The sequence below is a fragment of the Vicia villosa genome, unplaced genomic scaffold (genome assembly GCF_029867415.1).
Source record: "Vicia villosa cultivar HV-30 ecotype Madison, WI unplaced genomic scaffold, Vvil1.0 ctg.001420F_1_1, whole genome shotgun sequence".
Classification (NCBI taxonomy): Eukaryota; Viridiplantae; Streptophyta; class Magnoliopsida; order Fabales; family Fabaceae; genus Vicia; species Vicia villosa.
Window position 1 is genome coordinate 494,162 of NW_026705612.1, and position 17,888 is coordinate 512,049.

Below are 17,888 nucleotides of genomic sequence, written 5' to 3' on the forward strand. Positions count from 1 at the left end.
CATAACCATTCATCCACAATACACAAAGCATACTAATATCACAACCATTTGATATTCACCACAACATAATACATTTAACACAACAATATATTATCACCTCAGCAATCATACTAGCTAAAACACCGCATAGCATATTTTTACCTTTACTCAATTTACCACCAAATACCAATTTTCAAAACCAAATAAAATGATTTTAAGTTATAACTCCCTAACCTATTACATAAAATAGAGAATTAATTTATTTAACGGACTCCCAAAACGACGTACGAAAAGGATTAACGGTTTAAAAGTTACGGATTTTATAAAATATTTTAATTTTCAAAAACAAACAGCGGTAACCGGTTACCTCATTTCAAGTAACCGGTTACTGCCCCTTTTACAGAAACAATATTTTGAAAACGTTCAGCGGTAACCGGTTACCTCAATCCAAGTAACCGGTTACTACACATGGCAGTAACTATTTTAATAAAATCACTCAGCGGTAACCGGTTACTTCAACTTAAGTAACCGGTTACTGTTTGACGGAGTTCCCACAAATCCTATTCGTAACTTTGGTAACCGGTTACTCCAAAACACGTAACTGGTTACTGTCTCCCAGACAACAACTTTTCCCCAAAACCAACAGTGGTAACCGGTTACCTCATACCATGTAACCGGTTACTACGCACCAGTAACCTGAAAACGCAGCTTTTGACAAAATTTTCCATTCTCCATCATTCCAACTTCGTACCATTACGATTAAACACCACAAAGAGCACATAATCCAGACATTTTACACGATTATATCACAATACAAACATTTCCAACATCAATTATCATTCACAACAAATCAATTGCATCACACATCATGAATTGAACCTAAATTTCTCCAAAACCCCAAAACCCCCAACTATGGCCTATAACCCTATTTAGAATCCTAACATACAAACTTAATAGAATCATTCATAATACCCATAATAGAGGTTAATGAGAAGAATCCCCCCTTACCTCGATGTCGAATTCTTGGATGTTCTCGCTCTTCGCACTTTGCTCTTCTCCCAATTTCACGTTCAGCTCTTCTGTTCTCTCTTGGCTTCCAATTTTCACAACTTTCTCTCTTTTCCTTGTTTATGAAAAATATAACCTTAGTTTAGTAAAAGGCTTTGCAACTGACACACCCCCCAATCGTTACTCGCAACACTGGCCCATTAGCCTTATTATTCCATATTTCTCAAGTAACTCAATTAATTCTAATATTTAATTCAAAAAATCAATTAAATTAAATAAAGACATTTATGGGGTGTTACAAAATACATTTCACGTACGAGGTGTTATGTGTTTTTTGTAGTAATGCATTAAGAAAATAATGTCAGATATGACTCCCTTGAAGACATCTCGACTTGACCGGAAAACAAGAATCTCGAATTCGTACTCTCTTTCAGGTTCGGGAAACAACACAGCCTCTACAACACCTACACTTGTGCAATCAGTTGTACATTGAACCAACCCTCCACGCCTGAAATATCTCAGAGAAACAAAAGCTTCTCTTTCACTTGTTTCATTCCTATTGCTGCAAGCGGTTAGAAAAACATTGAGTATCGATAATGTTTCGCACACATGGCACGTACCAAAAAACTAACAACATTACAAAAACCTGATCGGATAAACCGACCTGCTCTGATACCACTATGTAACACCCTTAATTCTCCGCACGTAAAATAATAGAATAATTCAAAGATTTTCACATAATCATATAGGGTGTCACACATTCTCAAAATAATCACCTATTCAATAACACTTAGAAATTTCAAACAAAACATTCAAAACTTGTCATCGCATGCTCACCTTCACTTAAGGTATCATCGCAACATAAGTTCATCAACTAAGCATACTTCATAATAAAAAATAAATTTCATGAAACACTTTATTGAAACGAAAACTATTAGGCAAGGCCTTCATTAACAAAAACATAAACAATGAAATAATAACGTTTGTCCGCCTAGTGTTATAGATTAGAGCATGTATTATAAAATGAAAAATAAAAGGAAAAGGATAATAGCCTCTCGCCATTCTCCACTCTAAGCAGTTACTCAATTACCTGCTTGTTTGTACTCCGAAGAGGAGCACAAACCACAACACCAACAACAACCACAACAACAACAAAGGGGTGATAAATCACATTAATAAAGTAAGTGGTACATACTTCAAGATAGAGTATCAACACATATGCATGTTCTACAACAAGTGTATTACAACATCTCATGAACACAGTGGCACGCTAAATATCAATAATCACACACAAATGAACATTATGCATACAATATCATATATGTCACATGTGCATTAAAAATGATTTAGTTATTCCATTAAAAATAATTAATTCCCGTTAGCAGATCATATTAATTTATAAGAAAAAAATAGCTGAGATCATATTAATATATAATCTTTCATATATCACTAAAAATAGGTATTTATATTAATTTGTAATAAATATATATATATATATATATATATATATATATATATATATATATATATATATATATATATATGGCTTAAATGTACTTTTTATCCCTGTAAGTTAGCGAATTTTTGATTTTCGTCCCTGTAAATTATTTTTTTGGGTTGAAGTCCCTATATTTCACTTTCGCGTTCGTTTTAGTCCCTAAAATCAAAACCCGCAGGAAATTTCACAGGAAAATCCGCAGGTAACCTGCAGATTTTCCTGCGAATTTTGGCTTTAGGGACTAAACCTCAAGCAAAAAGTAAGATATAGGGACTCAAACAAAAAAAAATAACTGACAAGGACGAAAATCAAAAACTCGCTAACTTACAGGGACCAAAAATGCATTTAAGCATATATATATAATTTACAAAAAAAATTATGGTATAAATATATAACAAAAATATGATGCTCCTAAAATTAAAAAATTAAGATCTAATTTTCATGTAAACATTATAATAATTTATAAATTGATAAAATAACATAAAAAATGAAAAGTTGGAAGAAAACCATATTAAGACATTTAGATTTACATGATATTGGTTTTCTTAAAAAAAATAAGAAAAAAATAGATATTGATCCTATAAACACTACTATCGTTAAAAAAAGACACTTACTTGTGTTCTGTCATAATTAATATAATAATTTTTGTTGATATATATTTAAAAAAAATTATCATTATTTTCATTATTGGTTTGTTATTTTATTAGTAGTCAATTATCATTATTATTGATTTTTCATTATCAATAAAATGATATTGATTAAATTTTGTAATATGCAGACAATTAAGTTATTGCTCCATTGCTTAGTATTTATTTTATTTCTGTTATAGTACTATATTTTGATAATTATTACTCCATCCATCCCAAAATAAGTGTCATAGTTGACACTTTCACACAGATTAAGAAAATGTAATAAATGAAAGAGAGAGAATGACAATTTTACTAAATTATCCTTATTTGTTGTTGGTGTATTCTTATCATCATTAATGTAATGTGAGAGAAATAGTAAATGAAGAGTATTAATTAGAGGGTACAATTGAAAGATAAAAACTAAAATTGTATTGGGAACTAAAAGTGACACTTATTTTGGGACAAATAATTTTTAGAAATATGACATTTATTTTGGGACATAGGTAGTATTCATTATAAATCTGCCGCAATCAAATGTTATTACTTATTACTACATTAGATACTTTGTGTGTCTTCCCAAACTTCCAATTTTGTTTGGACAAAAGAGAGAGAAAGAGTATTGCAAAACAGTGCACCCAACCACACTAATTTGAATCTCTTGGTATCAATATGTGAACATGCATTTAAGAGATGCAGAGTAAGAGAAACATACCACTCAGTAACACTTTTGGTAAAATGTAATGGTTCCTTTGCAGAATTTGATTTTGGATATGCACTTTCTAGTGTAAGTGTGTAAATGTCATAATTTGATTTTGGATATGCATTTTCTAGAGTACGATCTTATGTTTCTAAGTTAGCTAAAGTTATCGATTTCCTGGTTTTAGGGAGAGACAAAAATTAGATATAATTTTAATTAAATATAAGGATATTAGGATACTGGTATGAAATAGTCAGACGTCAAGGTTCAATAAGTCATTGGCATATATTAAATGTAAAAACACTTTTCAGAATAAGTTATTTGAATTAAAAACCCTTATCTCAGACTCTCGTGTTTATTGATTTAGATTATACTAGCAGCTCTAAAGTTTGCTCTCGCTAAATCATTTCAAAACTGAAAGTACTTTTTGAAAATCAAATAAGATATAATCAACCTCTAAAGCGCTCTCGTTGTATTTAGAGTTGATGTTCGATGACTACTATCTGGTAAAAATCTCAAACTCTCGTTGTGTTGATTTTAGACCTTAGTTTGTAATTTACTCTCGTAACAAAACAATTCAGTATTAGTTTTAAAAATCAAGACTAAAAAAACGCTTAATTAATTTTTATGCCAAATCGTTATCGAACCTTTCGGTTCGGTAACCTTACATACCGATGTTGAAAATTTAGCCAGACATATTATTTATTACGAGCATGTAGAAACAATATGAAAACATAGATTCGATCATGGCAAAAAAATAACAGAATAAATAAGGCATGGAAATAGAAACTTGGAATTAAATTAATAACTGAAATAATCTTCAAGTACCAAATACTCTTTAATACTCGTGCATACTTCTTCTTTGATTACAACTTGGATTCCAAAAATAAAAAGTCCTGAATATATGGTGCAATAGTTCCTCAATGTGAGAAACTATTGCTTATGGAAGGTAATTAAAAGGCTAGAAACTAAAGTGAATCAAAAGAACCTCAAAGGGTTGGCTCAGTTGGCAAATGAGCTTTCTCCAAAAAGGAACGGAACCGGCTAGTACCCGGGTTCGATCCCGGCTGGAGTCAAAAACGCCCTGGGGCCACGGTGCCGTCGCCCCCGAGCCCGGGTCCGGATTAGTCACGTGGGGCCCCTTTCCCCCGCGGATACCGGTCGGTTAACACCAAAAAAAATAAAATAAAGTGAAGCAAAAGAAAATAGCAGGAAAATAAAGATGCAGTAAAACAGAAAATATGTAAAAGGTATGTGAATTGACAGAAGGAGAAATAGAGAGAGCCAAAGCTTTAGTGACTACCCTTTTTATAACCCTCAGTGTATGACCTAAGTCTCCCTAGAATCTAGGTAGCACCACTTGAATTGTGTGAAGAAACTGTCAAACGAGTGGGCTTCTGTTTCAATTGTTTGTGGGCTATTCTATTTCAATTTTAATAACACATGTTATGTTCGTAATAAGTGTGTGTACCATGGGGCACACATTTGAATGATGTGTCGATCGTAACATGGAGTTGTGCTGGACGGGGCAGCTTTCTGTCATTGGAAATTTAGCAGACACTTCTGCTAGATAGCAAAAGTGTGTTCTTTGGCCACATTCCTTCACATTTCTTCATTTAAGCTTGGCTAGATGCAAATACCTGAAAACACAATAAAAATACCAACGTGAAGTAATATAATTGATAAAAATGGGGAACTAATTCATGTTAATTAAGCTTAATATATGGTACGATTTCGTGTTATCAGACTCCCCTACACTTGAACCTTTCCTTGTCCTCAAGCAAATAATCAATATGACAATTTGTAAAGCATGGATTAAACGCAATTGACACAACATCGAACCGCATGCTGTTGCAACGTATTTCCGTTAGAACGATAAAAGCTCAATTTCACATAAAAGACACGGTAAAAACAATAGACAACTCCATTTATGCAAACCATTTCGAATCATGCTATTATAGCTTAACCTCGTTCTTTTCGCTAAATTTCACCTGTTTTCATTCGAGCGCAATCACATTAAGCTCATTATCTTTACACACACAGTAGAGTAACTAATTAGTAACTATGATCTATATAAGCACGGGGTTCTGGCACGTATTCGTGGTACCCTCTTTTTGACCAATTGCAAGTTGTGGGGGATTAAACCGTAATCTGCCCTACCAAGTTCAGTACCAGATACTTCTGAACTAACCGACAACAGGTTTCTCGTTATAATTTGCAAGATACACATCCTTTGAATCAAACGACCGGGTGAGAGTCACCTAACTTAGTCAGTGCATTCTTTAATCGTAACAATGATAAAGCATGTAATGTTTTCAATTATTTGGGATCATTCACTTATATTCATCGGTTCTCTACGTAGTTTGTAATATTTTAATGCTCAAATCTATTAGTTAAATGTCTAAGCAATGTTATTATTGGGTTGTTTTCATATTGAAAGGTTCATATTTGCAGCCCTTCCTGTTTCTTATTATTGAAAGCTCATGTCTGCAGCCTTTACTTTTTATACATACATGTTTTTAAAAAAATTAGGATCAATTAACTGAACAAACCGATCTTTGTTAACCGATAAATCGATTAAACTGAAGTCGATCAAACCGAAGTACAAATCATTCAGAATTGGATATATTGGCACGAGTCCAACACAAACCGACTGCATATCCACCCCTAGATCAACATGTAGGTTCAAAATCTATTTTTGAGTTTTTTATTTTCCCAAACATTCTCTATTTTCGGAAACACTTCTATAAATGCAATTTTGAAATCATATTTAAAAAGTACGTTATAATCATTATCTTTACTTTTTTGACGGTTATAGCTTATGAGACATAAATTACTCTTGTCGCTTTTGTTAGAGCTAATTGAGTAGGATGAAAATCCAAAACATATTAAGGGTCCGTTTGTTTTGGCTTTTTTAAAAATGTTTTTTATAGTGTTACATAATTTTGTGTAAAAAATATTACAAAAAAACTTTTAACAAAAGCTTCAAACGAAATTTAGTTTGAATAGTTATTCTTAAAACGTTATTTTAGGTAGGGGTGGCAAAACGGGTCCGGCCCGTGGGAAAAGCCCGCACTTTTACGCGGGGCGGGGCAAAGTTTTAGGTCTACTTCCTTTAATGTGCCCATCCCGCCCTGCCCTATTTTTTTGCGGGCATTAGCTTTTTCATACAATTTTACTATTTTTAGGCCTAAAAAATTCAATACCCGCGGGCTTTCCCCGTCCCGCCCTCACTTTTTTGCGGAGCGAGACAAGGTTTTAGACCCGCACAATCAAATATACTCGCCCCGCCCTGCCCCGTTTTTTTTTGCGGGCTTTTGCGGGGCGATCATGCCCGTTTGCCACCCCTAATTTTAGGTATTTAATCTTTTTATTGAAATTTTTTTTGGATATCAAAATTTCAAAAAATCACTTGATTTTGAAGTTATTTCAAATAGATTTTCATAAAAAACATTTTTGAAATACCACTTTTTGAAAAAATTGCAATTTTGACTATGATTTGGTCTTCAATAATGTTTGTTTATGTTATAGGATGTCAAAAATAATGTTTCAATTTAAGAAAAACGAATATAAAAAAACTTGTAATATTTTGAAAAACGGTTTTGTAAAATCTATTTTAAAAAATACAAAGAAAAAATCTATTTTTTTAAAGTTGGAGCAAACTTGCCCTACTTTGAGTAAAAAATGTCAAGCAATTTCTTTTAAATTTTCCACCAAAACGGCAACAATAAATAAAATTGAAGCATATTCAAATTTTGAAAAGAAAATACTAAAATCTTATTTCAAGGGAAAACTAAAAATATATTTAAATTTTTTAAAAATATAATTTTCTAATATGTCATTATTAGAACAGTCAAATAGACTGGTCCGGCTTAACCCGCTTCGGTTTGGTGGGCCAAAATATTTAAATGGACTGGCCCAGTCCGACCCAATTGCTTAATGGACTACAAAAAATGAGTCCGACCCATTTTTCACTGCAGTTCAATGGGTCACCCCGACCCATATTTCAATATTATAATTTTAATTTTATAAAAAGAATGTAATGGATAAAAGCTACATAACATAAATAGAGAGTCACAATAAACTTAGTTAATTGATGTTTAAAATATTTATCAAATCAACATCCATTTATATATATGAATACCACAAAAACATTCATTTATATATATGAAATATATATGAATACCACAAAAACATTCATGTAAAAGTACAATGTAATTTAATATTATCACCAATACTTGTCAAAATTTCTCTTCATCTCAAGATCATTTCCTTGATCACATCATCATGAAAATATATCTTCATCCTCTTTAACTTTTTCTTATCACTTCAAAACACATTTATGCAATCATATCTTATCTCAATACTTTTTCTCTAAACTTTATCAACTTTTTTTAATGGGCCAGCCCGAATCCCGCTTGGTTCAGTCCGACCCGGCCCATAAAAAACATAAGTCCGATGAACTGGGCCAAAAATATAGCGTCGTATTTTTTTAAAGTATTTTGCGGCTCAACTATGGGCCAAATCGATTTTGACCGCTCTACTCATTATTTAGTAAAAAAAATGTCGATAGGAACAAAATTATGACAAATATAATGGGTGTTCGCAGTGCGGTTTTGGCGGTTTTGACAGAAAAAATAATCCGAACCGCAAGAGAAAAAATCGTGCGGTTTGGTTTGGTTCGGTTGGCTTTTAGAAAAAAAACCAAACCAATGCGATTTGGTTTGGTTCGGTTGGTTCAGTTTTTTACAAATATTTTATTGAGTCATACATACACATATAGCTGATAACATAACTTTGTATTTAGACATTCGTACACTATCAAATAACAACAAAACTCGTCATATTTTGACAACAACTTTTCATTTAATATGTAAAAATTAAATTAGACAAAAGTGGAATAATAAACATAAAATAATAGTATAAAATAATATAAAAATTATTATAATGAAACAAAAAAAATAGAAGAGACGAGAGATTAGTGAAGATGAAAATGAAAAAACAAAAGAGTTGAGAAATTAGAGAAGATGTGCGATAAAAACGAAACTGAAATAGGGAACATTTGCATAAAAATGACAAGGTGGAAAAGAAAGAATATAAAGGAGTGGATATTAGAGAAGAAGAGGGGAGATGTATGTGGAAAAGAATGGGCGATAATGTTAATAGAGATTTGAGAAGATCAGGACTAAAATTATACTCTCTCCGTCTCATAATAAGTGTCTTATTTGAACTCTGCGCGGTTCTTAAGAAAATGATTAGATGCACTAATTTTAATGATAAAATTAGTATAATTTACTAAAATATCCATATTATTATAAGTATTGAAGTAGTTGAAAAACGTGAAAGTTTAATGAACAGGGGTATAATAGTGGAAAAATATAGTAAATGTTGTATTGATATCCTAAAAAAATATTTATTTTGAGACATAGAAAAAATGCAAATGAGACATTTTTTATGAGACGGAAGGAGTATGTGTAAGGATGAGAAAATTGTTCGTAATCATAAGGCTTACGTATAATAGGTTTAAATTTGGGTTGGATGTGAGTTAAGTACTGTTAGGTTGTAACATAATGCAGTTTGATTCGGTTTAGTTCGATCTACACAATACAAATCGCAAGCCGAACCGTGCAATTTTGTTAAAAGATGATTCAAACAAATCCGAACCAAATACAATTTTTACGGTTTTAGTTTGGTTTGCGGTTTTCTATTAGATTGGTTTGGTTTTGAATACTCCTAAATCAACAATTATATCCAACGGAATAGTAGCAGTCGACATAAACATAACGTGTGGAATACGTGGCTTCCACATTAAGCAACACGGAGACTGTTCCCAATTCCGCGTTAAATCAAAGCCTTCCCAATTCTTTTCTCCATCCATTCATTCATTCCAAACTCAGAACCAAACCGAATGAGAGCAACTTTTTCTTCAATTCTTTCGTTATTCTTCCTCTTCTTCGCAATCTTCACCTTTCCACAATCTTCCGGCGACTGCTCCGATTTCGATCACGCACAAATGGCTGATACCAGATCCGGCGGGATCTACGATTCTCCCACTTCTCAAAACTCCCTCGAAACTGAATCCCTCGCTCGATTCGCCGTTGATCAACACAACGCTAAACAGGTAGATTCCTTTTCATTCTCTCTTGTTCTGTTGAATATGATGGAAATTATGAATATAAATTTAATAGTGTTGACTTTTGTTGAATGGTGTTAAGAATTCGCTGCTGGAGTTTGCGAGAGTGGTGAAAGCTCAGGAACAGGTTGTTGCTGGTACATTGCATCACCTTACTATTGAGGCTGTTGATGCCGGTGAGAAGAAGATCTATAATGCTAAAGTTTGGGTTAAACCCTGGTTGAATTTTAAGGAACTTCAGGAGTTTGAGCATGCTGGTGCTGGTGATGGACCTTCATTTACTTCTGCTGATCTTGGTGTCAAAAAGGGTAAGCCATTTGGTTTAAATTGTTTATTTATGAAGCACGGACATCAGAAACACGACAATGACATACACTACGCCGAGAATAATTTGAAAAAATGAATAAATTAATTATGACATGATTGGATTGATAGAATTTGATGGAATGAAATGAAGTGGAGTGGTGTTTAATTAGATTCCATTTGGATTTGTAAATAATGAATGGAGAGGAATGGGAATGGAAAATGATGGAATCCATTCCATCCTATTCCATCATATGCTTCAATTTTCATTTCACCCAATTCCGGGTGTTGGGTGAATTCAACGGAATGAACTAAATTGTTATATTCCGCTCAGTCAAATTATAAAATATACACAAACAATGGAATGGAATGTTGATTCCGCTCCGCTATGTTCTAGTTCATTAATCCAAACATAGCCTAAATGTAATTACAAGTGGCCTTAAAATTCACGCATTTGAGTGATTAGAACTTGAAAGGTAAGAGTATATTTGAAATTTGCTTATGAATCAAATCTATTTCTTAGTTTATGCAAAACAACCTTAAAATCTGTGCATTTGAGTGATTAGAACTTGGAAGGTTCACAAATGACCAAAATTATTGTGTATCATCTTAAATCCTATGTTCTATTGAAAATATAGACTAAGGCTTGTTGGAGTGAGGCTTGATTTTTATCCAAGATTTGTTTTCATGTTTCAGTTATTTTGGAAGTAAAAAGGACAATCTTTAGTAGTTATAGCTGATAATTGATGTATAAAGTTCCTTGGGATTGCTTATGATTACTTCATTTCTCTTGTATTTCTCGTTGAACAATTGAACTTCAGGTGTTTGCTAATACTATCTTCTGCTGTTTTGCTTTTGTTATCAGATGGTCCCAAGCCGGGGTGGCAGTCTGTGCCAACAGAAGACCCTCAAGTTCAGGATGCAGCAGATCATGCTCTTAAGTCCATCCAGCAGAGGTCCAATTCACTAGTGCCCTATGAACTCCACGAGGTTTCTGATGCGAAGGCTGAGGTCAGTGCCTTATTCTGTATTGTTTCTTTGCAAAATTGGTTTTTAAATGCCAAATGAAGTAGCAGTTAAAAGTATAGATTGGCTAAAATAGAATCATGGAGTGATGAGTAGAAATGTATTCTTTCTGTTATGACACTGTTACCAAAGATATGGAGTTTATTTAGTAAATAAAACCTTTGATAAGAAAATCAGCATTTGGGTTGCTTACAACCTTCTTGGTTTATCATCACTGATGGATGTCTAAATGGTTGTGCAGGTCAGCGATGATGTTGCCAAGTTTGATTTGCTTCTCAAGCTCAAGCGAGGAGAAAAACAAGAGAAGTTCAAGGTAGTGGTGCACAAGAATAACGAAGGGACTTTCCAACTTAATCATTTGGAAGCAGATCATTCCTAGTAATCTTGATATGAAGCTTGGTCACGGTAGGATTATAGGCCTGCTTGGACCCTAAATTTGCACTTATTATATATGGGCTGTGTATCGTATAAGACTCACTCATAACTAGTATGTTTCGAATATTGCTCTTGTTTTATAAGTCTCAACAATTATATGAGTGGCTGTCCTTTTCTTTATGCCTTTAGTCACACTAGTTTTTTGTTTCGCAACTTGTGATGGGTTTGTTTAAGTTTCATTTAACAATGAAACCCATGATTTAGTTACATTAGTGACTCTGAAACTGGTTTTTGACTAGAGATGACAATGGGTATAGACTGTGTTTGGGAAAACTATTGGGTTGCTTGTGCTTACTAAGTTCATGGGTGTGTAAAGTATAAGAGTGAGAGGTTTCTAAGTTAATGGAATCAAAGGTGTTCCATATATGGATTTGAGAATAAGATCAACAGTGTGTATCCTTATAAGGTTAGATGAGTGTTATTAACTTAATTTGCAGAATTAATTAAACTAGTGCAAAAGAGAGTTTTGCACTTTAGGTGTTATGACTTCTATAAATTTCTGCTTTAAATTTCAAGATTACACAAAACTAAAGGCAATAAGACAATAAAGGGTTAAAGGATCAAGACTAACAATTTTAAACTAGTTCAGCCGAATCAGCATTTTTTACTAGTTCAGCCGAATTGATGTTTTCAGCTGAATCGGTGTTGCTAACCTCGCTAATGGCTTACTCCAATCTGAATGCATATTGTATTGGAGTTCTTTTCTCACCAATTGTTTCTTGAAATGTTTAGAGTTTTAAAATTCCTTGAGCCTAAGCACCCAGTAACACCCTAGTCTTTATGCCTTCGCTATTCTTGCAAACTGCATGCTTGATTTATACAATTCTAACGAAAATTGAACCTTAAGCCTTCGCCTTCACTTTCTTGAAATCCACACTATTGAGATTTTCTGGAAATTTTCACCCTTGTGAACTTCCTCAATATTAGTTGAATTATCATCGAAGTACAAACAATCTCGAAGTAGAAAAAATCTCTAAATTCACTTTTAGAATAAAAAGATCAATTTCAGATTTTTTTTTTCTTCAGTACTCAATTGACTCCATAATAGATACTTTGAACAAATCTATCTCTTACAATTGATTTCATCCCGACTTATTGTATCTTTCAATAGCTTTTAAATTTTCTTCAACCAATGATCAAAGTGCTTTAAATAAAATGAAAATAGTCTGAATTTGAAGGGAGAAGAATTAGAAGATGTTAAAGTCTGAAAATTTGAAGAGAGAAGGATTAGAAGATGTTAAATTGAAATTATGAGGAAAGTGACGTATTTTTTGTTGAGTAGTTAAGTGGTTAGAGTTTACTTAAGTGGTTAGAGTTTACTTAATTAAAGATAAATAAGTAAAATTGAAATTACGAGAAAAGTGAAGTATTTTTTGCTGAGTAGTTAAGTGATTAGAGTTCACTTAATTAAAGATAAATAAGTGGGTTGTTGTGGGTTTGAACTTACGCTTCTACATTTGATATTTTTACATAATTATCAATTGTAACTCAAAATTTTTACACGTTCCTACGCAGTACCTACTATAAATTTTTACATGAATTTTTAAACATAATTATCAATTGCAACTCAAAACTTTTACACGTTCCTACGCAGTACCTACTGTAAACTTTTACATGAATTTTTTTAAAAAAATTTGTAGTGTGATTCAAATTATGATTCAAGTGGGTGGGGGTATAAGTAGATCACAAAAAATCAATTAAACTGAAAATTCAAATCAGACCAAATTGAAAAAACTCGATTGTTCCTGTTTCAGTTTGAAAATCGAACCAAACTAACAAAAACTAAAGTGGTTTGATTCGGTTCTCGGTTTTAGTTTTTAGAAATCGGCATATCGATGAACCGAACCAATGACTATAATTATCCTCTTAATTTTTTATTCAGCAAATCATTAAGCTCAAATTTTATATTTGTCCCGCCATTCTCCTTCTTTGTTTACGCTTCATTTCTTTCAGCAAAACATCTAGTTAGAATCAAAATTCAAACATAGAAAGTAGAAATCATAAGTTGCAAAAACTTGCTCTCACCGAACTGTTGTTCTCGTCGTCCGCCACCACTCTTGCTCTCTCTACCTTCGTTCTGATATGTTATGGTTACCTTTGTATTCAAGTTCTTTTATTTTTTTTTACCTTTTTTTTCCTTCTTCAACGAAATTACTTTTAGTCTTATTATAAAATAATTTGATGTGTGTTTGTAGTGTGAAACATGTTAATTTATGTATATTGAAATCTTTTATTGTGGTGGAAGAAAAACATTATAAATCAATCGAACGGAACCAAATCGATTAGTTAGTTCTATTTTTGAAAAACACTAAAAACTGAGCCAAATTAAACCGATAAAGATATCATCGGTTCATATTTTTTTTTTACCAAAAATCAATTTAAATCGAACGGATTACGTCCTACAAGTGGACCATTTCAAAATATTCGAATCACATGCAGCTGAATTTATTTTAAAGTGGGATTCAAAGCATATGTACTAGAAAGTAGGGGTGTTCAAAAATATGGTTAACTGAATTGTATACTTGAACTGAACTGCATTGCACCATAAAAAACTTGAACCATTTAAATGGTTAATGAACTGAACCATTTAATTTAAACAATTCAAATTCAGTTTAAAACCAGTTTAGAACCAGTTTTCTTTTATAAATTGGATTAATTATATACAAAAAATTCTGAAATATTTTTTTTAAAAAAAATTATAATTTTATTTTGAAATATAAAAAAAACTGAAAAAAATTTTTGACAATTTTTTATTTCAAAATATAAAAGAAAATATGAAAATAATTTTTTTTCCGAAAATAAAAAATAATTTAAAAGAAATTAATAAAATAAAAGATACTAATTGAAAATAACGAGAGATGCTTGAATAAAAATTATTTCGTGATAACAATATTACAATGTCACTGATACATATCACATAAACTGTAATGGGAGTAAATTTTATTTACGGTAAGCTTAAAACTACTCCATGTTGTCACAGTAAAATAAATTACAAAAATCAATATTTACATAATAAAATCGGAAATAATATAAACAAATTTTAGAATTTATAGTAGGGAATGGGGCAGTGCTTCATCTACTTACTACACGTTACAACAGTTTTAATTAATTATTAAATTGTCTTGACAACTTTATTGCATATTTAAATTTTGGATCACTCTTATTTTCATGCCTAAGAACGGAATCTTAATATTTTAGGACTTATATATTTTATTTGTTAGAAATTCTCATGTTAAAATGGTGATACAAATAATTTTTGTAATAAATACATTAAGTTGATTGTAGTTTAAGATTATAAGCAAGTGTAAGAAAGTATAAAAGTTTAAAAATAAACGAGTTATCACGCAAAAACTTAAAAGATAACAAGTCGTCGATAAATAGAAGAAATGTGTCAAACTATCTCAAGAGTATCAAAATGTGTGCTTACATAACTCATCTTGAAAGAAATAGAAATCAAGCACAAAATCAAAAATAAAAAAGTTCAAAATTTTTGTTGAAAAAAAATCTGAAAAACTAAAAAAAAAAACGAAAAAAGAAAATTTGGAATTTTTTTTCCTTAAAATAATTTTTTTTCTAAAAATAAAAAATTTATTTTTTTTGAAAATCTTTTTTTTATTATAATTTTTTTATGAAATTAAAAAAATTGATTTTAAAAGAGTTCAAAATATAAAATTGGTTTAAAACTACAAACTGATTATAAACTAGTTTATAAATATAAACTGGTTCTAAACTAGTTTTAAATTGAATTGGAACCATTTTAGCAATTAATTGAATTTTTATTAAAGTGGTTATTGCAAACTGAACCGAACCATAATTGTGGTTTGGTTCAGTGCAGTTCATGAACCATGAACACCCCTACTAGAAAGTATAACTGAAAAATAATTTCTTTTTCATTGCACTGGGATTCAAATCAAATAAAAAGTTGATTCTTTAAGGCAATAAAATCCTGTTTTTTATATTAAAAAAAAGAATATATGATTGAGAATATATGGGTAAAAATAATATCTTGGAAATATATGAAAATCCTGTTTTTTATATTCAAAAAACAGAAAATAAGCAATAAAATATTATGAAGAACACATTAAAATTTGAGTAAGGCTATTTAGTACAAAATAATTTAAACAAAAAGCACAAGGACGTACCTGTGTCATTAATTTAGTGAATAATTTTTAATTTATTATAATTTTTTTTTAATAGGGATCATGGGGTGGTTGTGATAAAGAATGATTGAGATTTATTCTTGTTTTTCTTGTTTTCACTTTTTCTTACTAATAAGCATTTTCCTTAAATTTTATATTGAGACTAGACATTAATAATTGACATCTATCAAACTATTAAAACACTAATAATCTACAACCGTAAATTGGGTGATAATTTGCTACACTTTAAAATTATTATTTCAGGAAAAAAATCATTTGATGTCTCTGAAAAATCAGTTAAGGTTATGCAGAACGAGAAAGGATTAAACATTTCATCCACTTAAAGCAACTACGATGGAGAATTTCAAAATGAAGAACTCAAAATATTTTGTAACGAGAACAATATTTGGCATACTTTTTATCTTACCGGTTGATCAGAACCAGAAGTGGGTCAGGGACATTTGTATGATGTTGGTGATGAGGAGGAGGGGGTGTACCTGCAAGGTACTCCGACGATCAAGTGAGTAGGAGCACAAATACGTTTGAATGTTTTTAGGGTTTGAAATTGTGTTACCTGACCCTTTCAAATGAGAGGGTTTTTATATTGTCCCCAACGCTTGGCCATTGGTCCACTTCTAGACGAACTCTCCAATAAAATACGATAGTAGAGAGGAAAAACAGATCTCTAGAAGAGCTTGCGAAGACAATGTTCAATGAGACAGATCTTCTAAAATACTTTTCGGCCGATGCATCAAGCACTGCTTGCTATATTATGAATCGTGTCTTGATAACACGAATTCTATAACTAGCGCTCTATGAGCTATATAAATAAATAAAGTCAAATATTTATCCTTTACATGTCTTTGGGTGCAAATGACTTATCCTTAACAATGGAAATGATAACCTCGAAAAATTTGACACAAAAGTTTATGAAGACATTTTCATAGGATATTCCACCTAAAGCAAAGCTTTTAGAGTCTTTAACAAAGGAACCTTGACTATTGAAGACTCTATTCACATCTAAACTTGTATAAGTAGAGGTTATCTACTGTGTATGTATTTTGGAAAAGAGAAACCTAGAAGAAACAGATCAAGATCAAGAAGTAGGACAAAGTCAAGATCAAGCTTTAGATAAAGAACATGTTCAAGATCTAAATGAGGAAACTCGTTTAGATCATAAAGATCTTCCAAGGGAATGACAGACAACTAAAGACCATCCTATTTAGAAACATTATTGGAGATATTTTCAAGGGAGATACTACTCGACACTCCCTTAACAAGGTATGTAACTTTGTGGCATTTGTTTCATAAATTGAGCCAAAAGGAATTGACTAGGATATCATTGATAAAGATTAGTCACTTTCCATGCAAGAGCAGCTAAATCAATTTGAACAAATCTAGACTTGTTGAGTCTTTCGTAACAAGCAGGATGAAATGACAATTAAGAAGCAAATCTAGACTTGTTTTGAAAGGATACAATCAATAGGAAGGCATATGTTTTGATGAAACTTACGCTTCTGTAGCTCGATTTGAGGCCATAAGGATGGTATTAGCTTTTCCATGCATCATGAATTTCAAACACTTTCAAATGGATGTAAAGAGTATGTTATTGAACGATTAGATCTAGGAGGAAGTATTTGTTGATCAACCTCTAGGTTTTATCAACTCAACCTTTCCTGACTACCTTTTCAAACTTAAGAAAGCTTTATATGGTCTTAAACAAGCTCATGTCATGTGGTACGAACCTCTAAGCAAGTTTTTGCTTTAAAATAAGTTTCTAAGAGGACAAGTTGATAAAACTCTTTTAATAAGGAAAATAACTAAAGTCTCTCCTGAGGGACTCAAGTGAAGTCTCGCCATAGGGACTCAATATGGACTCAACTAAAGTCTCGCCCGAGAGAATCAATTAATGTCTTGTCTGAGGGACTCAATTGAAGTCTTGTTAGAGGGACTCAACTAAAATCTCGTTAGAGGGGATTAACTTAAGCCCTGCCTAAAGTGCTCCATTTAATGTTCACTCAGAGTTATTCCAAATGAAGGA

At 31.8% G+C, this 17,888-nt stretch overlaps 1 protein-coding gene across 1 annotated transcript; it reads left to right on the forward strand.

Moving 5' to 3' along the window:
- The first annotated feature begins 9,632 nt into the window (after positions 1 to 9,632).
- On the forward strand, positions 9,633 to 11,828 carry LOC131635079 (cysteine proteinase inhibitor 6-like). The gene is made up of 4 exons (XM_058905679.1): positions 9,633 to 9,932; positions 10,027 to 10,252; positions 11,113 to 11,258; positions 11,515 to 11,828. Exons 1-4 carry the CDS (start codon positions 9,720 to 9,722, stop codon positions 11,650 to 11,652), a joined length of 723 nt encoding a protein of 240 aa, XP_058761662.1. The 5' UTR covers positions 9,633 to 9,719; the 3' UTR covers positions 11,653 to 11,828.
- The last annotated feature ends 6,060 nt before the right edge of the window (positions 11,829 to 17,888 follow it).